This window comes from Drosophila albomicans, chromosome 2R (assembly GCF_009650485.2).
Source record: "Drosophila albomicans strain 15112-1751.03 chromosome 2R, ASM965048v2, whole genome shotgun sequence".
Classification (NCBI taxonomy): domain Eukaryota; kingdom Metazoa; phylum Arthropoda; class Insecta; order Diptera; family Drosophilidae; genus Drosophila; species Drosophila albomicans.
In genome coordinates this window covers 10,659,899-10,684,416 of record NC_047631.2, presented here as the reverse complement: position 1 = coordinate 10,684,416, position 24,518 = coordinate 10,659,899, and the positions used below count along the sequence as shown (strand labels likewise).

Sequence of the window (24,518 nt, the reverse complement as noted above, 5' to 3'; positions counted from 1 at the left end):
TTGGTCTGTAATTTAACAGAGATTTGTGTACTCACTAACATAGGTTTGTGTACTCGCTAAATAAGCGCGACTCAGAATTTAGACTGATGTCAGCTGTATTTCATCGATGTTATTGCCGCTCGATTCGATGTTATATTTTTTATATTCTCAATAGCGAACATTAATGGTACTTAATAGTTACAATTTTCGAGTGGCTTCACCGCCAATCAAATGAAAATATGCCGATACTGTTTTTTTTTTTTAATTTGTGTATTGGCAAAATGTTTTGGAATGATCAGCTTGAGAGAAACAATCAAATGGTACACAAATGTTGAAAAAGACGTTTAGATTTTAAAAACAAACACAAATTTAACAAGCAGAAAAAAATTACGCGCCACTAATTTAGCAACATTTTGGAAGGTTTGTTGGTTTTATGGCAGTGTGACCACGTGACATTTATGTTGGGAATATACCATCGACGTTAAAATATATAGTATTTATTGCAATTGTTGCTTATGGTCACACTACAGCAAATAAAACAGCTTTTAAAAAAGCTATTTTCTAAATAAATAAACAGTCTGAATTTAACTGAACAAAATTCTTGTTCTTCAATAATAAATAAATAAACTTATTTATAAATCTTAAATTTGGCTCCAGAAAACATCGATGTTTGCCATTGAATTGAATTAAGCGATTATTGTTTTCCACCCTTATTATTTGACAGCTGCGAGCCGGTTGTAATAAAAGAAAACAACTGACATGTTGCGTGCATTTTGCTCTATCTTCGTATTAAAATTAATTATTTGCACTTCTGAAGGCCATCGAGATGATGGTAAACTCTTATCCAAGGCAGCAACATTTCATTTTCCGGAATACGCATATAAGGAAACAAGCAAAAACGTAAGTAAAAGATTTGTAGCTTGGTGTGTATTGATTTATCCAACGATAAATCACACTTGGTTTGTTTATTTGCAGGAAATTACTTATCACGACTATGAGCTAGCGTGTGGTCAGAATTCCCTATGCGTTAATTTCAACTCGGCTATGGTAGCCAAATTAAATTGTCTGAGGCGTTGCATATCGCCGTCGTGTTATCAAGATATCTATGCATTTGATGAGGTATGCAACTCATATTAAATATAGAACACTTTAGTTATTTAATATGTTTTTTATATTGCAGCTAGAAGAGGGTGAAATCGATGTCCGAATGAACTCGTTTAAAGGATGCGTTATACAGCGCATGTAGCACAAGGCCCCAATCCTGTACCGGTTGTATTTGACTAACTATTTACAGGAGTTGCAATGGAAGATATCCGAGTATATTTATAAATGGATGTAGAGCTATGCCCGTGAAACTAACCAAGGCAGCTATCAAGTATTAACATGCACAATTTAGTAAAATGATATTGTGAATTCATCCAATCTTGGAGGATGGCACAGATATAAGCATATATGTATGTACGTAAAGGTTATTAGGATCAAAGTTCAGGTTGAACAGGCATTTATGCACAGATACGAATAAAATATAGATTAAATAGCAAATTAAAAGATATGTACTCGATCTCAAATACTTAAAACAATACACAATTTTATATGTACTTAGATTACACTAATTCTCAGACAAGTTTTCCTTAAGCTAATCCACCGCACGCTTAACAATACTGTAATTAAATCAAATCAAAAAACATTAAGAATTGTAGAAAATGTATCACAAACAGACCTAAAAGTCGTGTGTATAATTGAATTTAAGTAAAGCTGTCAAAAATTGCACTTGATGGAGAAAATATTCCCTATTCAAGCACATTCACCTCCTATGGTTTTACGCGTTTTAATTAATATCGTTTGCTTTGGGGCTCGTCAATCAACATACAATTAGGCATAAAATATAAAATTCTCCAGTAAACAAAACAATGACGCATAGCATACATACATACATGCAAGTGTACTTTTAGTACTAGGTCTATGCACACACATCGTGTTTTCATGCTTGTCTTCAAACACTGTAAACACGAGCATGGTTAGGTTTCGGCTGAGCTTAATTTATGTACTCAATTTAAGAGGAAGAGTCCATTAGGATGATCGATTCCGATGAGACGCATCCTTGTACCATTTTGTGGTACATGCTAATGACCTTTGAAATTTTACTTTTATTATAAATGAATTGTGTAGACACCCTATAGCTGTCGCAGCTGGAGTTCTTGAAGGCTGCGCAAGTGGAAAATATATTCAATACGCAGGTGGCAATTTCGCTGAAGCTATAAAAAATACGTAAATTCATAATTCAGATGAGTAGCGAGAGTAAATTCGGCATAGATGCGTCCATCTGTTTGTCTATAATGCGTTTTTTATATTCCACATTTTATGCCTTGCCTGAAAATAGAAATAATTAACGCGGTGCATACAGGGTATCTTCTGATCGATCACTGTGCTCATCTGGCTTAAATGTATGCTAAAGCTAATCTAGAATATCCTTTTTGCGCAAACGAACCCTAACTAATTACCTAAATAATTATCTAAGGAACATTCAGAGCACGCGAATTGCTGTTGTCTATCAAACCAGAACAAAGCTGCACTCACACACACATGTACATATACTATGCGTCTACAGAATATATATTAGTATATATGTGTGTGTGTGGGTGCGTGCGTATCTATGTGTGTAGTTCATCCATCCATATACATATGTATATACCGGCTAATGAAAGCTAGCATAAAGACCAACGACCAGTAAAACGTTTGGGAAATTAGAAAAATTTTTCTGCTCGGCCACAATTATTTTAGTCGTACGCGACGCGTCCTACCGTTAGGTTGCAAAGGCTCTCACCAAAAGCTAAAAAAAGAGAAGAAACAGAGACAAAAAATCAACACATTATGAGTGGATTACTTAATAAACTCCAAGTCAGACTCGTGTTCATTACAAAGTACTAACGCAAACAAACTTTTTTAAATCGCTGAAGTAATTTCGCATAAATTCTACAAGTTTACTGAACATATGTTAACATCTGTAAATATATACATATATAATATTTACATATGTATGTGAGTGTGTGTGTGTATGTGCATCTGCCTGTGGTTATCTGGAATTAATAATGAACGCAATCAAAGTGAGATGTCAATGTCTATTAAAGCCATAATCAGTAGATAAATTTATCAATTAATTTGCTGATAACGGTCCAACTCTCCGCAATCCCAAAAGGAACCCAAGTGGAACATTTGTTATTTCCTGTCGCAATTGGAAATGGTTTACTCAGCTCAACGGATAAGTGTGCTATGAATTTACCCAGGGTAAACATACAATTAATTATAATTGTGTTGACATTAATTAAAAAGCGTTACTAAACTGGCAACACGTAGTACTCGTAAGTATAATCAATAATGTCAAGACTTAAAGAGCAGAAAAAGTTGCGTCCCAAACTCTCAAGTGTAAATGGTTGAGGCCTAATGAGTTCTGACTTCTGAGCTTGTTGCAATAAACCACAAATTTTGTTCCAAACTCACGTCACGGAGTTCTTCCACAAACACGCAATTCATTATTCGCTGTGTCAAAATGGGAATGTTGCTGATGTTCCTAAGTCATGAAAGTTGCCTCGATGTTGAGAAATGGAGTGTCACATTAACCTAACGACAATTTGTATTATTATAATGCGAATTACTTTCATCATTATCATTATTGAACTCCATATTTTTATTTCGTTCGCGGAAATCTGAAATCGAATTATTGGAGTGTTGTTTCATTTGATTTTATATTTTATTTCTAAGCAGAATCGTCTGGCGTACACTCACTTGTTGTGATTTCATTTACAATTCCATTAGAAACGCTTCGATATTATTCTGCTTCGATTGTAAATGCAACTTTGTTACTTGATTAATATATATTTCAGTCTTTGATTTGTTACTACGTCTCTTTATTTATTTTTTGTTTTGTATTGGTGTTGTATGATTTCTTTCTGAATAATTGAATCCAAGGCATTATTTACAATTTTCAGTACATTTTCCAAAGAGAGAGAGCCAATAGCAAAAAAAAAAAAAAAAATGTGTGCGCGCGTTTAAATAAAGCTAAAAATAATAATAAAAATTCCAAAAAGCAACACAACGAAAAAGTTGCAAATAGCTAAAGAATTTTCCCCCCAAATGTTGATGCTGTTGTTGCTGCTATTGTTGTTTTAGCTCGCCGTATTCTGTGTACTTTAGCCGCCAATAATAAAAAATATTGCGCATACGAAGCGTTGGCTGCGCTCAATCCCAGCGCCAGCGAATCGTCAATGAGTTGCCCCGTCGCCAGTTTGTTGTGAACGTGTGCTAACAGCAACCGTGCGGGTGCAACAATAAAAATATTCCTTGTATTGTTTTACAATTCTTTTTTGTTCACCAACTAACGAGTGAAATTCAGAAGCCAATAAAGGTTTAAACTGTGAATTCGTGGCATGTTGAATCGATGGCAAAACAAACCAATTAAATATTCGAGCAACAAGTTATTTACACAAAAATGAAATAAAAAATACGCTGCTGACAAGCGATATAAAGAGTGTAAAGCAATGCGATCGGATTACAAATAGTATCAATGGTCAAACACTTTAAATGAAGCATAAAATCTCGCTCATGAAGTTTTTAGTTTTTATTCAACAATCTCTTAAACTTGTTTATGTGAATCTCTGTCTGCGGCGTCGTTTGTATTACATATTTGTTTAGCAGGTGTGTCAAAATAGCTAACAAATATTATTTACCTTAAAGATTTACTGACGTAGTGCCGACGTGTGTACATACGAGTAGGAGCAGAAACTTATCTCTTTTAGCATGACTGACTAGAGGTTATTAGAATGTGTTTGGAGTCTGATTTATGTCATTGACTAAAATTGGATTTAGATGCCACAGTGTAAGTCTAATCACGAGTGTATCTCAGACAATTGAAGCACACGCGTATCTCTCTGGCAATTGTACCACTCGTCTGTTATTTTTTGAAATTCGTTTTTATTTGCTAAATAATTAATAACTATTAAAATTTCTCTTTCTATTTTTTATTAGCCAATTAGCGTCTGATTGCCGGCAAATAATACTGGGAATTATACACAATGCAAGAACAAATTGTATTCATCAAATATAAACAAGAAAATTTGAACAAAATGACTAAGAGTCGAGAGATCGTACAATAATCATTGCAAAATGAACAACTATTTGAAGAACATGCACTGGTCAAAGTGTATTGCCGTGGCATTATTCTTACTTCTGATATTTGTAACCGTGATTGGCAATATGCTCGTTATATTGTCTGTGCTGACCACACGAAGGCTTCGCACGGTTACTAATTGTTTTGTGATGAGTTTGGCCGTCGCGGATTTACTTGTCGGCATTTTCGTGATGCCTCCAGCAGTTGCTCTATATGTCATCGGTATGTATAAATAGATATGCAAAGTAATAGCCAACAAAATATTGAAAGCGATGAAATGTGCCGCCACAAAATAATGCCTTGATTTGTTATTAAAAATCAATTAAATTGAAAATCGATTAGAATAACTTCACAGAGACTCGTAGAAAAACACATTTTAAATCACAACAAATATGATTGATGACAATGGATATTTTTTATATACTTTCTATTTATTAAACTTTTCTTCATGTTTCTCAAATTTATTATAGCATTCATGAAAGTAATACAACTCTTAGAAAAACCCATTTCAAAGCAAATATGATTGATGGAAATATATATTTTTTAATACTTTCTTGTTAACCAAATTTTTCCAATTGATTATCACATACTTGCAAGTAGTATCTGAATTTTAATTTATTGTATTTTCTGAGTAACGTTTTTAACACTCTTTTGTTTAAAATTTGAATGTCTTTCAAGAGATTAAAATCTCTGCAATTTGAAGACACATTTCTTAGCGTTTGGGCCGTATTAAAGAATTTTTGAAACAATTTTTGCAACGCAAAAACATCAAAATAAAATATTCAAGAGCTAAGAGCAAAGAAAGGGGTAATTGTTTTCCTTCGCTTAATTATGAATACTTACATACTTTTATAGGTGGGCTCAAAACAAGTTGCATGCCTTTCAAATTCCCAAAATGCTGAATTTTGCAACTTTACACATTTAAGAACTTTTTTCTTCTTGTGTATAAACAAATGGTCAATTTCCCTCCCAAAACAAAAAATAAAAACACAGATAATAACGGCGAGGATTAAGGGCTGGGTGGATGGATGTAAGTCGCCACAATGTTTATAGTTGCAGTGCTGTGAATGGTCTATCAGGCATGCGAGCTATTTGTGAACCGAATTGTGAACAAATTCGGTAGATGAAGCTCACGTAACAAAAAAGTTTGCCCTTGATGAATAGCTCTTTTGTCAGTGGCGAGTCGAGTCGAGTCGAGTTTGTTGGGAACAACCTTTGATATTTTCATATCATTGTTGGCGCTAAAAGGTTATTTATACTGGCCAAATGGCCCAACATGACGTATTTGTACTAGAAAACGGTTATAAATATCTGAAAACTGATTGCTGTCCTCGAATAAAATACGACATTTATTTAGGCAATCAATTAATTTCGGCAATTAGTTTTCTCACTATAATGTTTTTCAGTATAAGCCCAATTTTGACATTTATTTTTAATGGCTTGTGGGCAGTTGTTCTTTTTAAGGAGGTTCTTTAAATAAAGCACAAGTACTGGTAATCAAGCAAAACACTAATTTCAATCAAGAAGGCGTGACCAATATTAATGGCATGCTAGCAAATACTACTGATTGTAATGTAATCTATAAAAGTAAATACAACCAACTCAGTCGAAAGTGGTAAACTATGAGATATCCTGTGTAAGATTATCAATCATTGTTTAATTCCGCTTCTAGAATTCAAGCTTTGCAGAGCGAATAAATTCATGGACCGCAAATAAATTTTGCTTTTTATTTTTAGTCAAAATAAACATTAAATAAACATCATCCATAAAAGAACTGAATTTTATGCATTGTCACCAAGATTTTTGAATTTTTCTTATACTTATTTAGCCTTATTTTCTTTTGCTAAAATAAATTGAATTATTTTACGAGTATCTTATGAAATTGTGATTTTTATGATTTTTACTAAAAATTAAAATTATAATAAATGTTTGTCTATTATAAGAAATGTTAAGTAATTGTAAAAGATAAAATATCTAAAAATTAAATTAAATTTTGCTTGCCTTTTTGCATAGCTATATCTCCCCTTTTGGTAGATTTTCAGTGGACAACAAATATAATTAGATTTAGCTGAGAACAACCCCAATAGCAAAGTTCATAAATGATGCAAAATACGAAAATCAGAGCCCTTTTGTTGCTCTAAAATTTAGCGTTGGCGTCAAATCCTTTGGGTTTCTCTAAAGATCAGAAAACTTTTAGTTTCAGTAGGTGTGGCTGGACTTTCAATTAGATTAACATTTAAAATTTGTTGCACGAAATACTTCTCCTATGAAAATTCAATAACGTTTCCTCTTGTCAGTAGCTATCATTGCAAACTAAGATTGACAAATACAATAATTTTTGAATTGGATTCAATTTATTTATATTTTCTTTGGCAGGTTCATGGCAACTTGGGTGGACGCTCTGTGATATTTGGATATTCTTTGACATATTGCTTTGCACCGCATCCATTCTCAGTTTATGTGCCATAAGTTTGGATAGGTGAGTGAGCGCGAAACAATACGAGTGCTTGTAATAACGAATAAAAAGCGAATTATGAATTGTGACTGTGTAAGTATGGAGCTTAGGTTGCACCTTAGGTTTAGGTTTAGGTTTAGTGCTGTCTGCTGGTGTTAATAGCTCTGGTAAATACATATGGTATTCCCTTTGGTCAACAAACTCGTTAAATTTTACGATATGCCCTAATTTATTGATATAAAAAAAGCAGCAATTCATTGGGATGACGTCATAAACGCATAAAAAGGTGCAAATACTGTGCAAAGATATTCTTTTTTATTGACCCATCCAGTGCATAACGTTTAAAGCCAACGTTACGTATACTTTATGCACTGTATACAGTACCGCAATAGTGTACTGTATGTATGGCCGGAAACAACAATAGTAGCAGCAGCAGCAAGGACCAACAGACGAAAGACGACAGTCGACAGAGGACAGAGGACAGTCGACTGTGAAATTGTGGGTGGTATAGTAACATACTACATTGGTATACTGGCTGGTATACGTAGTGCTCGCTGCTTTTGTTGGAAGTTTCAATTACATTTTAATGGCATTTCCAAGTTCCTTGTTGACGCCATAGTGCTGCGCTGTTTGCTAGGAACGTTAGTCAACAGCTTTATAAACAATATGCCGACTGGCTTTTGTTTTCATTTACTCTCTTCTCTTCGCTTCTCTTCTCTTTTCTTCTTTACTTACATACTTTTTGTTTTTTATTCTTCTCTCTTTTATTGCTTTGTATTTAGGTATCTTGCAGTCACACAGCCGTTGACATATTCAAAAAAGTGGCGTTGCAAACGATTGGCCCTGTTAATGATTCTTGGCGTTTGGTTACTGGCCTTCGTTATTACATGTCCACCCATGCTCGGCTGGTGAGTATGCTGTCCACCAATTTATTATGTTGATATACTATATACATATGTACACTATTTTTGGGGCCAAGTACACATTTCACTTGGGCTCACATTAAAATAGTTAATTAAGTTCGTTTGCCGTCTCGAATGTCTCTATTTATTTCGGTTTTATAAATAAACCAGAACGAACAAATTCTATATTTGTGCCATTGAGAAATTTAATACCCTAGTATATTATTACCAAAGGTGGCATCTTGTCCGGCAATTTAACCTTGATTAAATGTTCTAATTTCAAATTACAATTGCTCAATAAAACATTTGGCACATTTCGACATAGTATGTTTACTGTGTATGCTTACAATATCGAAATATTTTCTTGTTGTTGATATTATTTTCTGTATATTCACAATTGTAAAGGTAATAATGCACACATAGATTTTACACTCGCTCCCATAGTGTAGAAGGAAATTATAATTTAGTGGGGTCATATTCTTTATCAGCATCAATATCAGAGTCAATGTAGCCATGTCCGTATGAATAATACTTTTGATGTCAATATACCAGACATACATTTCGGTATATTTCTGTATTTTAAGTATGCCATTTTGGTATATTTAATTGATAATATCGTAAAGTTTTACTTTGATTGAGGGCAGATGTGTCGCACAATTTAACACACTTTACAGTTGCTAAAGAGAACACTTTTAATTAGCATTTGAGAAGTTGTGATTTAATTATACTCATATTATTTACAATTAACTTTAATTAAAATCGAAATATGAATAAGTAACACTAACATTATTTTTAATATTTCTCAGAAACTCATTTTCCATATTAATTTTAATACGTTTAAGCTTACTTTACTTCTTACTACACACATTAAACATTCATTTGTATATTACCAAAAAAAAAAATAAAAGAAAACACAATGTTGTGTCGTAACCTAGCAAATAAATACGAACACAAAGAGAAGAGACATTAATTTTATTTTTCTAAGAAACCAGCAAAACACAGCGAAAGAAAGATTACAATAAAGTCAAATAACTGTCTGTTCTTCGACTACATTTGTTCATAGGTATGAACCAGGCAGGAATCGACAACAACAGGACTTTGTCGACTGTCGTTACAATCAAAACAAAGGATATGTCGTTTACTCGGCTATGGGCTCCTTCTTTATACCGCTGACAGTCATGTTGTATGTGTACGTTAGGATTGGTTATGTCCTCACATCACGTCGAGCTCACATTGTACGCGATGCGGTAAATATTTTGTGTTTTTTAACTTCTCCCTCTCAGACTGACATCCTATTTTGTTTTTTTGTTTTGTTTTTGCGATTAGAATACAGAACGCACTGCTGAGTATGAGGTGGATGGTGAGCATTTCATCTCAGAATCGGAACAGTATCGTTGCAATCCTCACAAATGTTTGCCGTGCTGTGAGGCACGTTGCAGTGTCATCCGCACCCAAGCGAATCCCATATTCAGCACCAACAACGTGAAGTGCACCAAATGTCAGGAGACAAAGTTTGCGGATAAGAAAATGAAACTGAAACATCAACCCACATTCTATGAGCTTATGGAGATATCCCGCGTCTCGTCATTGATGCAGTGTACAGGAAATAATTGCAGATATCACACACGCTGTGCCTCGGCAATGTCACTGCCAGCATTATATTATAATGAGAGCTCATCGGTGGGCACATCGACAAACAGCAAAGTGGCCGATCGATCAAGCAACAATTCGCAACGGATGAGGCGACCCATGGCTAGCCATCGGGTCCCGATGCGAGTGTCGACAAAGACCAAGAGCTCGAAAACAACAAAAACTCTGACGATTGTCATGGGAGGTTTGATCGCATGCTGGACGCCATTTTTTGTGTATTATCTGTTGATACCCTTTTTGCCGCAGTTGAAAAAGCTCGAGGGTCTAATGTCCTTTTTCACATGGGTGGGCTGGGTTAACTGTGCCATTAATCCTTTCATTTATGCCTTCAACCCCGACTTCCGTGCTGCCTTCTGGCGTTTGACATGTCGGAGAATCTGTAAGCAGAAACTGCCGCGAAATCATATGAATATGTTTCGTGCCTGAAAAACGCACAAAATGAAATCAACAACCATTCTTACCATATACATACATATATTTATTTGATAGGATATTCATAGCCGAAGCAAAACCCACACAAAACACAAGTAAAATACAATTTATTTAAATGTTTGTACTTAAGCATACTTTGTATTATCTAACACTAAGTTTATTTATAATAAAAGACAACGCAAATTGTGTAAAATCAAGTTGAGTTTTGTTCGCATTTACCAAACACACACAATTGTAAACATTTCTAAGGAAAGGATGACATCTTTGACCCTACAAAGTATACTTTTTATCAGCCGCCTTAGGCGTGACTGTGAATTCCATAGATTCCTAAGCAGGGCAACAGGGTATATGCTGCTACTTACACATATTACTTTAAATGCAGTCTCCCTTTGATGAGCACAGCTTGCTAATTACACCAGTTTCAGAACTTCCCCAATTGAATAATAAAAACGGAAGCCAGATGCGATGAGAAGCAGACGAGGCAGCAAGCACCGAGCACCAAGCATCGAGCAGGAGTGCAGCAAACAGGACCCAAGTGCATCTGTATGGAATTACAAATCTCTTTCCTGTGCATGGGGTATTTAATGGTCGAGCACTTGTGGCTGCTTGTGGAAGTCGCATTTTTACACTTTTCTTTTTTTATTTTTTAAAGCCGAAAGTAAGCTTTGAAAAGGGTGAAAGCAACAGCAGCAACAACAACAAACAAAATACAGAAAAAAAAGAACAGAGAATGCGGTCATCAGACTTACGTAATCACAAACATACCTATGTACATATGTATATATTTAAATATATATATACTTATGCATGTACATGCATATATTATTAAGAATGAAGGAAAAAGGGTCTCCAATGAATTAAAACACATTTTGCTGTCACAATGTAAACGAGTTTGAAGCCACTGTAATTTGGATTCTTTTTTTCGTTGTTGTTGCCATGGCTCCTTGCACTGACATCATTTGACTTTACATACATATACATACATATGTATGGTATGTACATAAATGTATAAAAAAAAGTGAATGGTCTGTACATATTTACCGTCGTGTAATTAGAAACAATGAGATGGTTTGATGGTTTGTGTGCATACACACACACATGAAAATTTCCAAGTATTTTTCAGCTCGACTAGTTGCACAGGCTTACATCCATTGGCTTACTTCCGAGTTTGCAGCATTTAATTAATCATTTTGCATTTTAAGCTAATGAAGCAGTCACAAAAAGTTCAACAACTTTGACTACAAGAAATACGTGTGTACACGCATATGCATGTTATGTACATATATGATTAAGTACACACAGAAACTTTCCTAAACTTTATCTGGTCGGATTAAATGACTTTGCCTATTTATAAATGGTCTTATAACCATCTTTTGGCTTCAGTTTCAACCCTCCCAAAAAACAATATGTAACTGTGAAATTTTTTTGGGAAATGTTTTATTGTTCTTTTACTTCCTATTTATAATGGTTAAGCAATTGTTGTATATTGTTTAATATTACAAGTACAATACGTTAAGAGCCTCCACAACTTGCATTTGTTTTTTATATGAATATAACTGTGAATTTCTTTAGTTACCCGCGTTGAATTAAAATTGATTTTCTAATATGCATTATATTATGTTATGTTTGTAGGTATACGAGGTATAGGAAAAGTGAAACAACTCCGTTGGTGTACGTAAAAATAGGGTATGGCATACTTGAGTGCATAGTTTATTCTTGTATAATATGTTTAAATGATACTGAGCGGTGGGTAAAGTGGAATTTTGCGATAAAGTTTTGACATGTTCTTTGAATATGATATTTTACATGAGGGTTTTAGAGTAAATCCAGCAAAAATACTGTTACATTTTATAGCTGCTACTACTTACAACAATGGAATAATAAATATGTGCCACATCATTACGCACATGTTAGTTATATAGTTAAACTACGTGTACATATGTATGTGTTTTGTATTTTTTCTGGTAGCTGTTCTTTTGTTTTTTTTTTTGGTTTTGATTAACACTAAATCACAATAAAATTTTAATATATATGTATGTATGTATATTTAATTTCATAGTTTTAAAATACCATTCGGTACATAGAACAATACTATGATGTTTGCTGTGGAAGTAGATAGTTATTAATCTCAAATTTAATTACAGGGAAGAATGGGTGCATAAATACTAGGACTCTACTTAGAAACTATAAAATTGTGTGTTTATATGTACATACCGATAAAAATAATTAAAAATATTTATGATAGCGAGATGATTGGTAACCTTTTTGTTACACCTCGACCTGGCCCCGATCCTTATTGACTTTATTTCATATTAATTTGATGATGTGACGATCTGAGCAATGCTTATATTTTTGAATAGTTTAGAATATTGGATAACTTTGACCTACTATTGTGTGTGATACGAGTGTTTGGATATACCCTGATATAGGAACGACTTGTATAATATATTGATTTGTTAATTGATTGCACTGCATCGTATATAGCTGGATTAAATGTCAAAGGTATTAAATATTCGGCTAGATAAATGTAAGTACAAACATGCTTGCGATTGACTTGATAACTATTTGTTTAGTATGTGGGTATATTTAGCTCCTTGGCTCTCTGAGAAAAGCACACCCAAAGGCAACACACAAACTGCATAAATTAACATTTGATTACACCTTTCACAATTTAATTACATTGTGTGTGTGTGTGCGAGTGTGTCTCTGTGTGTGTCTGTGTGTATGTGGGGGTGATGATTATATTTAAGCAGAACAGGATATAATAATATGCAAGTTTCACAATAATTTTCTTCCCATCAGCCTAGAAGCAGTCGCAGTAGTATTATGATTAGCTTGCTGCCAAATTGCTAGATTCTCATTACCAGTAGAGGGGAGGAACGAGGTGATGAGTAGTTGAGGATATGCCACAACTATCGCCGGATTGACATGGTGTTTGTGGGAAACTGCGGTTTCTGGCCATCGCTGAAGAAACGCTTGCAGGTCAAGCGCCAAAAGGCAGCGCGAAAATCGACACTGTAAAATGCATAGATGAATGGATTGATGGCACTGTTGAACCAGCCCAGCCAGGTGAGCGCCTTGGCCAGCATGCGGCTGACCTGATGCTCGGCAAGGAATGGTGTGATGAGATAGTAGACAAAGAAAGGCAGCCAACAGGCAATGAAGCCGCCGACGACAATGCTCAATGTCTGTGTCGTTTTATTTTCCTTTTTAAGCGAGGTGATGCGATTCGATAGAGATTTCATATTGGTTGACGTTGCACTAGCCACATCGGTTGGTCCTGTTCCTGCTCCTACTGCTGCTGCCTGATGATAATGGTTGCCGCGCACTCGGTTAACCCCACCACCACCGCCACCGCCACCGACCACCGCACTGCCCACACTAAGATGTGCATGCTGAAGGCTGTTGCGCGTATGATGTTGGTGTTGGTGATGATGTTGTTGCTGCTGATGTTGTTGTTGTTGTTGTTGTTGTGGTTGGGCCTGCCATTGTGCATCTAATAGACTGCTGCTTGGACCCAAACCACTTGTCATTGTGGTCATTGTCGTTGAAGCAGTAGACGTGCGTTTCAGGGACAAAGAGGAGGGTCGCGTTAGTTCATAGCAACCGCTTTTACCACTTCCACTTCCACTTCCACCACCACTGCCACTGCCACTGCCACTGTGTGTGGAAGGCAACGCCAACAGTGACTGGCAATTTCCAGCGTGACCACCACCTGAATTTGCCACGCCGAGATTGTCGCTATCACTCAGTACACTCTCATGCAGATCCTTCGATATGGTCTGATTTGAGAAAGTCCGCGCCGTGGCCTGTTTTTGCTTGTAGCCCGAACTGTGCTCCTGCTCCGAAAATTCATTCTCAACATCGGCGGCCGTGTAGCGTTTGAATTTCTGCGTAATAATAGAACATTGTTTGCAAACTTCTTTAAATGTGTGCTTACAGTAAGACGAGTGTTTGACTAGCACTAAGCACGAAGTCTAGATCAACAGACAATCCTTAAGTATTGTTTGGAAAACTTCTTTAAATGCCTACAGCGAAATTGTTTTGAACTGAAGTCAGGTTAGATCGAACGCTGTATACCCTATTTTTAAAAATACTTAAAAAATCAAGTATTTTCGGCTTTGATTGATAAGTTGTTAAATGAATCACATTTAAGTATTCAAATGTCAAAATAAACCTAACATTCTAAAATATTCTCTAATCATGGTATCATTCTTTATAATTTTAATGCAATGTGTTTGGTCAAAGCTCTTCTTCATGTAAAATCCTGGGCTTAAGTGTTACGTGACTCAGTCATAAGCATTTCGCAAGTTAGAATTAAATAAATAGAGACAACTTATTTTTTTTCTGTGTATTTAACTGTGATATCTGTTGTCTATTTCGAATTTGCATAATATGTATACAATTCAGAGGGTTCATGACAAACGCATCTCATAAACTTTTGCCCTTTTCATATATCATATAATACAATGAAATTGACATGCATTGAAAGAAAGTCTAGATCGACAGACATATACTCTATTTACACTTGCGTACTTGATTGTTGTATATTTTGACTATTTTGAAATTTGCATAATGTATACACAATACGCAGTGTTCATGGCATAAACGTCTCGCGTCAGCTTTTGCCCTTTTCATCTTTTTGACTTTTACCATTTCTCCGGAAAGCAATTTGGCATTTTTATTATTTTTGGCGCACGAGTCGAATTTGCTGATTGAAGCAAAGGTGCTATCCTGTTTATTTGCGTTCTTAAGTTTTTGACTAAACAATGAAACTCTGCTTTCAATGAAAAGTGCTTTCGTTTCAAACATTGCCGAAAGTGTTGAGACAGATGCCACAGTTAAAAGAAATAATTAAATATTTTATACATTTCCAATAAATTCGATAACTATAAAACTTGCTGAATTCCTTCCATATGTATCGAAGAATACAGATAATAAGAGACATTGCTTACCTTATTGTGCACATTTATGTCGGTCATATTGTCATGTCTTTTTGCAATAACACAAGAAATGCGCGCATAAACATAAATCATAACAGCCATGGGAATAAAGAAGGATCCCATCGCCGAGAATATGACATATCCTTCGTTTTGATTGTAGCGACATTCCCTTAAGTCCCGTCGTCCCGGTTCGTACCTAGCATAAAGCAAAGAAATGCGAAATTTGTTTTTAATCAATATTTATAATCTCTACCTAAAAGTATTCTAAAATTACTTTCGTGCGAATTGAGAAATTTGTCGAAAAAGCTTAAGCCAAAGGGAATACCTTATTGCTTATGCAGGTTCTGATAAAAGTCCGCTAATTATTTTCAGAAGTAGTGTGTTCGCATGTCGATTACACTCAACTGTAGACAAATTTTTGCCTGTTTGCATATTTATATAATATACTAGTATGCATGTCTAAAAACGTCGTAAATTATTCTACTCTTTAAAAAGAACATTATTTGTTATGGTAAGCAAAATGCGTGGGATGTTCTTCAGCACACGGATGTAAAGAATACATACATATGTATGTATGGTACATAACAGCGTAGATATGTTAATGTTCTATGTACTATGGTATTCCCAGAGCAACGCCTGCCTCTTGAGCGTAGGAGTGTATAATAATAGTACTCACCAGCCTAGCATGGGGGGACACGTAATGGCCAACGCCAGTATCCAAACGATAAGAATCATTAAAAGCGCGAGGCGCTTCGAACGTCGCTTACGGGAATACGTGAGCGGCTGTGTAACAGCAAGGTATCTATAAATTCGCAAATAAAAAAGGAAAATAGATAGAAAGAAACAGAATGAAAACGCTTGAGCTGCCGCTGCTTTAAGATGATAATTTAAGCTCCAATTTAATACCTATCAACGCTGATTGCGCACAGGCTTAAAATAGATGCGGTGCAGAGCAATACATCGAAGGATATCCAAATGTCGCAGAGCACCCAACCGAGTTGCCATGAGCCTGAAAAGAACCATAATGGTATGTTTACATATATAAAGAGTCAATAAAAGAACCGAACCAAATAGCGATACTTAGTATAAGGTGCTTAGCATAATTGTACGACATTTACCACTGTCAAAAGCGGAAATCAAATGTTGTAAATCAAAAAGTATTCTTTGTTGGCATATTGGCAGTGAAAAAACACGATGGTTATTTGCATTGACAGTTTGATTTTCCTTCTTCCGAATATTTCAATTTAATATCTCTCCAAAATGCCAAGGCTATGGACTCCGTCCGCTGCCCTGTCCGCTTACCTGACCTAAATCAACCCACAGAAGCAGCAACTGCTGCATACTTGACGGCTGTAAATCTGATGAAATTTAATGGTGTGGGTCTGGAATTTTGTGAAAATCTTTTTGAAAACTATGTAAGCTCTTTGGAGTTTATGCCTTGTTTAAGTTAGTAATGCACGAGTGAAATCTTCTAAATCTTGTTGCTCGAGTTTAAAGGCTTGAGCAGGTGTAAAAGTTGGTTTAACTTGTTGCTCTTCGTGTGGCATTTACACGTTTTCTGCTTCTCAATTGCACTTCTATACAGCTAAGAGTAGATTTTTTGCTCAGGGAAGACAAAATGTTATGTTAATAGTTGGCAAATGGAGAGAAATTAATTTGTTCTTCTTCAAGAGCTTCTCTGTATAAAACAGACGCTGTTGCTCATTTAATTCAGAGTAGCTTCTACTGGAAAATTGAATTAAAAACATTTTAGCTTTAATTTTCAAGCCATTAGGCTGCCTGTTAATTTAATAGTTTTGCTTGGAAGCTCTCTTGACTAACAAATGTTGTGCATTAATTTCCATATATATATTATGGGCACAAAACTCAGATTAAGTGACTTAAATTAGTCAGTATGAAATACAAAATTTGAATTAATCGTTGCATAATTAAAATGAGTATTTAGAAGTTAAATATTCCATTAATATATTACATATATTATTTATAGGAAATTTGCAAAATATGAAATACAAATTTTAAATAAGTTGTTGCATAATTAAAGTGAATATTTTGATATTATTATCTAAAAATGGAAATGTCGCGCCTTAAATAATTCAGTGTAGAATACAAAAGTACAATTATATATTACTGGTAGGAAATTCCAATTGAACGTCTTAATTTAGAAAGTGTGAAATGCACAATTTAAATAAATCATGAATCGTTCTTTACTCTTAGCAAATGTTGCATAATTAAAGTGAATATTTAAAGGTAGAAAAATGCCCTCAAAGTATTTGGGCACCTTGGGCATGTGATTGCTTACCAATGAGGTGAACAGCTACAGCCGGAGGCATGACGAAAATGCCGACAAGCAGGTCGGCAATGGCCAAACTCATGACAAAGCAATTTGTAACAGTGCGAAGCCTTCGAGTGGTCAGTACTGCGAGTATGACGAGCGTGTTGCCAATGACTGTGACTACGATGAATGTGGAGAAGACGGCAATCAAGCAAATGCCCTGCCAGGATAAGATGAGATCATAAAAGTGAGACCATTCGGCCGCTGCGGCAGATTCGTTGTAGTAATTGAATGTTGTTAGGGTCGGCACAGTTTCGTCAATGGCATCATGGACCGAATCGTTTAAAATTGACTGAGACGATGGCTGCTGTGCTCCTGATGTTGCTCCAACTGCTGTTGCGGCTGCTGCGGCTGTGGTTTCTGGCGTGGGTGTTGCTGACAGGGTGCGATTGTCAAAGTTCCATGTTTCGAGAAGATTTTCGTAAGCAATTGAATTGTTCTGCTGAAATCCAATAACACCGCTTGTGGCAAGCAAAGTTGTTGCCACATACATCAGTTGCGGGAATAAGGCGCTACGATTATCCGACTGCAAATGGCCACCCATAGGTGCTGTCGCAAGAATCAGCTCAACTTATTCCACTACTTGGCTCAACATAGTAGCTAAAGTCCCACGTTGAAGGGAAGATCTGCTGTATTCTGGTTGCTGCTTGCTGAGTAGTTAGTCTGACTTTGCTTTATGTTTGCCATAGTATTTCGAATTGTTTAATATTAGCATTTTTCACATTTGATTATTATTTTTATATATATTCTGTTATATGGTGCTTGCTGATCAATGATCGTCTGTAACGATAAGAAAAAAGGTAATATTAAAGTTAATAAGCTGATACGAATCCAATCGATCTCAATTGAAATTCCAATTTTTATTGCACTCTTGATTTTGAGTTGCTCAAAGTGCAAAGCAAAATAAGAAAGAAGCAGCGTCATCAAATGTTCCGCGTGACAGGTGTGTTTACCTATTACATACTATACCTAAGAATATAACTGTCAGGTTATCAAAGCATACGTCAAAAGAGCGAAAAACTCATAATGAGCTCTCACTCAACCAAAATGCATTGTGTGTGTGTGTGTTTGCGTTTTGAACGCTCTACAATTAGAGCACTTCGCACCTGAGTATATAGAGTGTCTTGTAGTCGAGCACACTCAACGCGAGGACTCCTGCTTGTTAGCTTTGTGCAAATGTGTTTGTGTGTTCGCTTGTTTGTTTGTGTGAGTGTGAGTGTGTGTGTGCGCGTGGAGGCAACGGCTGCTCGCGATTGGTGTGTTGTGGTGTGCGGCAAAGTGTTGGGCTATGCGGTTTGTGTAGTCTGCGCTTTTGTGTGCACAAATTTTTGGGCAGTGGGTGCGTATACGTGATGCGGTGGGGTGCGCTGCGGTGTGTGTGCGCTGAGCAAGCGAACGGTAAGCGAATAATAATGCATAGCAAAGTCATACATATATGATTAGTATAGTAAATGCAAATTATATGCAACCAGCGCTAGCTCCAACGTCACACGCTTCTCTTATTCTCTATTTCGCCTCTAACTGGCAGTTTTTGGTTGTCCAATTTCGGTTCTTTTTCTTGGCAGCTCGAACACAATTGGATTGTCTTTTGGGAAAAGAGATTCATGCAATTTTTATTCCCTTCCCTTTGAGCATTATTCATGGACATATAAATTTAAAGCTTCTTCATTTCGAAAGTACTTTTATATAAGTCCCTGCGGTCTAAAGAATATCTATTATGTTTTGCTTCTTGTTTTCTCGGCAAGCGAATCAACAATTTTATTGTTGTTCACTTAATGGTAAAAGTCTTAAAATGACAAATGAATATACGATGGAAATGAGCAAAAAGTGAGTTAAGAAAAATGCACTTAAAATATGCTTGCTAAACCATTTTCGCAATGTTTAAATGCTTTTCAACAATATTTTCAATTTTCTCATTTTAATTTCTTTAACTACTCTTTGAATGCTTTAAAAATATATTTTCAATTTTCTCATTTTAATTTAATTAACTATTGTTGGCATTTATTTGGCAATCAATTGCCGTTGCTTATTCCATTCCATTAAAAACAAGAAACCACAGTAAACGTGTAACTTTTAATTCAAGCAAGGAAACCGCACGGATCAGATTAGATTATCAAGCTGTATCTTACAGCAGTAAATTTTAATAACGATGGGGCGTTAAATAACTTTTTTATGAAGAGCAGAGCAGCCTTCCTTTTATACACTCACCAAATGCGTTTTACAAAGCAGGTTGGACCTAATCAAAACGGATTTAAATGGGCCAAATCAGCTGCAAAATTGAGCTGCATAAAGAAAATTTGAAGCGGCAATTTCACCAATTACGTGTATCATTCAATTCTTTATAATCTGCTTAAATTTGATTTAACTTGATTGCCTTTAGGCACGTCGGACTGTAACATGGTCGATGTGGATTTTCCGGCACGTGCGCCGCTCCTAATGTTACATCAACGTGCATAACATATATGTACATATAGACAGAGGGCACAATGCACTGTAAACTCGCTCGATATGACTGCGAACGCAGTATTTAATAGTATTTAAAGTGAACAGATAAAGACCAAAATAAATTGCACAATTAGTGACACCTTTAGGAGCACGCGACGCCATGAACACAAATGAGATGTGGATGGGGGATGTGAATGTGGGAGGCAATGTCCGATTCCTCCCGCTTCTCTTCGATTCTGATGGCGTTTTCGCACTACTTACTTACTTGTATTTAGTAGTGTATAATATGAGGTCACAACGGCAAATGGCAGTAAACTGATGGAAGTTATGGTGAAGGCGGACAGTGCCAAGTATGGCTGAAATCGACAGTTCTCGACGTTGCCGCTGACAATAATGTGGCATTAAGTATTATTTATTTTACGTCTGATAGCGCTCACCAAATGCCATGGCTGATTGCGATTACGTTTGTCTCAGTGTGCGAGCATATTGCGAATGTGTGTGTGTTTGTGTGTGTGCGATGGTGTGTGAGTGTGTGCATGTGATAAGCAAATTAAAACCTAAAACGCGATAGACACCGTGGCGGGCGTTCATTGGAGTGTATCAACATACAGACATACAGACAGACTGACATACCGACATATTGGGAATATGTACACAAAATGAAAGAAGAGGCTTATGTAAGCCTCAGGATAAAACATACTTTCTGTGTGTATCTTTTTTATTTTTGCACTTTTTCAGTTCATCAATATAAGTATATTTATTTAGGATATTTTATTCTGTTTCACATTCACTTTCAAATACACACGTACACACACACACTTTGTACGCGCCTTATGGCAGTCATCAAGCCGTCATACATTTGCTTATCGCCCCCCACATGATAACAAATCAAGCGATTTCCTAATGCAATTATTCACAAATACTCGCTTCTACGTATCTGTTCCCCCCTAACGCCAACAATTTTTGGAACTTGAGATATACAAATGCCGCTTTATATATGGTGCACTATATAACTGTTTTGATTTCAAAACAACTCTGCTATTTGCATAATGTGACGTCACGTGACGTGAAATCTGCTGACGTCTGAAGTACCCCATAGAATTCTATGCTACCACGATTCCACAAAAAAGAGTATCATTTAATTCAACTTTATAAATAGATGGATTAAGATAAGACTAAGTCGGTAAATCAATAAAGTTTTTGTGCTTTTTACTTGGTCTTCTTCTTCTGCAGCTCGTGCTCGTATTTACACATGAATTATGATTCTATCGGTGATTCATTTTTATTTATACGTTATACGCTTGCAAGAAGAAGTCGCAAATTCTTTGTTTCAAGATACATACTATATATCACAAGAGCAATCGGAGTATTTCAATCGTCGAAACCGACGGCAGTTTCTTCACAATCAATCGCAAAAGTTCGAGTGTGTTATAAATTTCACATTAGATTAAACTAGTTAAAACCAATTTAGGAGTATAACAGAGAGTGTTATTTGCACATGCAGAGTTATTACTGTTTGCACTCTCATTATTATTACTTATTTTTATCAATCTCAATATCAATAGCGTCGCTTCCATTAGCATGTTGTAATATGTTGTTATCTAGCTACACATTTGAAATCAAAAGTGTTGCATTAGCATTGCCTTGACAAGCGAAAAATGAATGGAAATTCCTTTGGGGTTTGTTGACCACATATAGAACATAGATAATTTCCGCTGTGCCAATGGAAGATTTATTTCACACTAAAAGTTCAATATCTTATGAGTTTATAGCATCAATAAATAATTGTAAACATTGACAGACATCTCTTCATATGTGCAGTAAATAGATACATACGATATATACGAGTATGATAAATGTCTATGTTTTTTTTTATATGGCCAATAGCACGCCTATCAAAAATGGCTGGTGAAAATGCGTCAAAGACAATAAAATAGAAAAGCGATTTCTGCGGAAGAGGTGTGAGTATCGAGGGTGTCTGCTAGTCTAGCATTTCGACTCATCGTTTTATGTTGCACATCTAGTAAGCAGGTCCAGTTGGTTTTTATGGTTTTGTGCGGCAGCTGTTGACCTTTTTTCTTATTGCCCAATTCACAAGCTAACAGCAATTCCGCTGCTTCCATTAAGAGCTTTAAAAATTTATATTTTTCTATTTTTATTTCAATTCTATTTTCTGTGTTGAGGAGAATACATCTTATTAATGGGCGAAATTAAATCAGAAAACTGTGATGTTATGCATAGTATATTATGGTATGTAAATGTTGCGAAAAATGAAAGAATTGGGTTGAATCGAAGCATTATAATGCCATTAACAATTGCCAGCTGTCCGTAATGACTTTAAGACCGCAGCTGCTGGAGCATTTGGCCATAAGTAATTTCACATTACGACCGCAACTTGACAGATAACACAGCTGAAACATATTAAAATGCATCGCTGGTACGAGTAGTTTTTCTTTTTGAATTTCCGAATTTCTCAGTGGGGGACTCGGAAACTGGGAAACGCGGAGATCCAGTGAAAAGTTTTTGCATTTATGGTTGGCGATTGTTATATGGCCCTGGTTGTTGTTCTCGATGTTTTTGTTGTTGTTGCACAATTGGCCTGGCCTTGTTCTTAAAGCGGCTTCTCGACTTTTGTGCAATTCAGAAACTCGCCTCCCTTTAATGTCCAAGTACGAACATGAACATGAACATATATGCGAGCACTTCTGAGTACACATACACACTCAAACACACACACACACACACACACATACACACTCAAACACACACACACACACACACTAGTACAATAACCTTGTAATAGTAGATGTAGGCTCGTCCAAAACACACTCTGTGGAAGTAATTTGTTTATGCAGTCTGCAAGTTAACTTAATTATTTCGCACTCAGTTGTCGTGTTTGTTGTTGATTTGTTGACAAACGACAGAAACAAAAAAAACATTTAACATTTACTACTGATAAGGAGCGCATTCACTATTCAATGTATTGCGGTTGTCCTAGGTCGCACATTAATTACAAATAAATCCAACGACACGACGTATTACGACGATATTTGATGTCAGTGTGGTGTGATTGATACAAATAGCACTGATCAAAATTTGACGTACACTCGTCTAACGATTTTGTTGATAAATAATCACCCACTCGGTCAAACATTCGAGAGACGCGACTGCATCGGTTCAGAGCTCTTACAAAACTGCCGCCTGCTTTGACAAGCGTAACATATTCGTTGCTCGGCGGACGGAGAGCGTGTATCTGCGAGTTTGCTGTCGGACACGAAAGATACACGCCACACGACTGACTCTACGGTCGGTGTGTGCGAGTGTGTTAGTGTGTGCGTGTGCGTGTGAGTGGGGAAATTTGACTTTGACTGTGTATCAGAAGCAGAAGTAGCAGTCGACAGTAGAAGGCGGCAGTAGAACAATTCCAATAAGTGGATCCCATTCACATGTACGTAGATACTCCTACATACTCGTATGTGTATGCACATTTTGAAATTAAATAGTCGGGGAGTAATGCTCCTAATCCTTTTATCGCTATGGTTTTTCGACTCGTGTTTGTCTTTCGAAGATTCCACATAACAACAAATAGAGACGCCAGTAATCTAAATAAAGATTTTTATGAGTGCCTTATACGTTTTATGACTTGTAGCTGTTGTGAATACTTTTGCACTTAAAATAATTAGTAGCAACAAGCGCGCCAAGATTTTTCGGGACTTCGGCCATTCAACTATGCGATACCCTGTTACCCAAAGTATTTCCCGTAAACAAAAACATTTGTAACACATTTATTTTTAGGCATTTTAAAGCCTACACATTGATTGATAATACTCATTCATTATCATGGGTATTCGATCTATCGATGCATTTGCGAAATGTACTTTTTCCCGCTTCCGCTTGTGGAACGTATGTTGTGGTGAGAATTAATGGGAAGACATGCATAATCATGCGCATGCGCAGTTGCGGATGCACAAAACGACTAAGGACTAAGAAGTTAAGGACTAACTGTCAGGCATAGAAAGGGCTACATTTGAATTGTAACTGATATATTAAGCTACAGAGAACACACAACGCAAGGCAAATGTGTATGCTCGTTCACGTAATTAGACTAAAGCACGCAAAGACAACTCCCACTTTTGAAATAACACTCGGTGGGTGGGCCAAAAGGAGCCATCTCCGACTGTGAGGCACAAAAGGTGCTAATTACCATGGAGCATGA

General features: G+C 36.1%; 3 protein-coding genes across 8 annotated transcripts; 2 read left to right on the top strand and 1 right to left on the bottom strand.

Moving 5' to 3' along the window:
• Window positions 1-538: 538 nt before the first annotated feature.
• LOC117575384 (uncharacterized) lies at window positions 539-1,793 on the top strand. Its single transcript, XM_034259558.2, has 3 exons — window positions 539-879; window positions 955-1,098; window positions 1,160-1,793. Exons 1-3 carry the CDS (start codon window positions 739-741, stop codon window positions 1,223-1,225), a joined length of 351 nt encoding a protein of 116 aa, XP_034115449.1. The 5' UTR covers window positions 539-738; the 3' UTR covers window positions 1,226-1,793.
• A 1,049-nt stretch (window positions 1,794-2,842) lies between these two features.
• Window positions 2,843-10,754, top strand: LOC117575383 (tyramine/octopamine receptor). Of its 4 annotated transcripts, none has more exons than XM_052006423.1 (6): window positions 2,843-3,264; window positions 5,002-5,365; window positions 7,520-7,622; window positions 8,381-8,506; window positions 9,564-9,747; window positions 9,827-10,754. In XM_052006423.1, exons 2-6 carry the CDS (start codon window positions 5,140-5,142, stop codon window positions 10,574-10,576), a joined length of 1,389 nt encoding a protein of 462 aa, XP_051862383.1. In that variant the 5' UTR covers window positions 2,843-3,264; window positions 5,002-5,139; the 3' UTR covers window positions 10,577-10,754. The 4 variants fall into 4 exon arrangements, with proteins under 4 accessions (XP_051862383.1, XP_034115448.1, XP_051862382.1 ...); XM_034259557.2 differs by having other exon boundaries at window positions 2,843-3,338; XM_052006422.1 differs by lacking the exon at window positions 2,843-3,264 and adding an exon at window positions 4,253-4,671.
• A 1,748-nt stretch (window positions 10,755-12,502) lies between these two features.
• On the bottom strand, window positions 12,503-23,536 carry LOC117575425 (tyramine/octopamine receptor). 3 transcript variants are annotated; one of them, XM_034259626.2, is made up of 6 exons: window positions 23,445-23,536; window positions 17,825-18,637; window positions 16,432-16,534; window positions 16,202-16,327; window positions 15,538-15,721; window positions 12,503-14,472 (listed from the first exon to the last, which is right to left on the bottom strand). In XM_034259626.2, the coding sequence occupies exons 2-6, from the start codon at window positions 18,399-18,401 to the stop codon at window positions 13,495-13,497; spliced, it is 1,968 nt and encodes a 655-aa protein (XP_034115517.1). In that variant the 5' UTR covers window positions 18,402-18,637; window positions 23,445-23,536; the 3' UTR covers window positions 12,503-13,494. The 3 variants fall into 3 exon arrangements, with proteins under 3 accessions (XP_034115517.1, XP_034115520.1, XP_034115518.1); XM_034259629.2 differs by having other exon boundaries at window positions 23,408-23,506; XM_034259627.2 differs by having other exon boundaries at window positions 23,096-23,491.
• Between the last annotated feature and the right edge of the window lie 982 nt (window positions 23,537-24,518).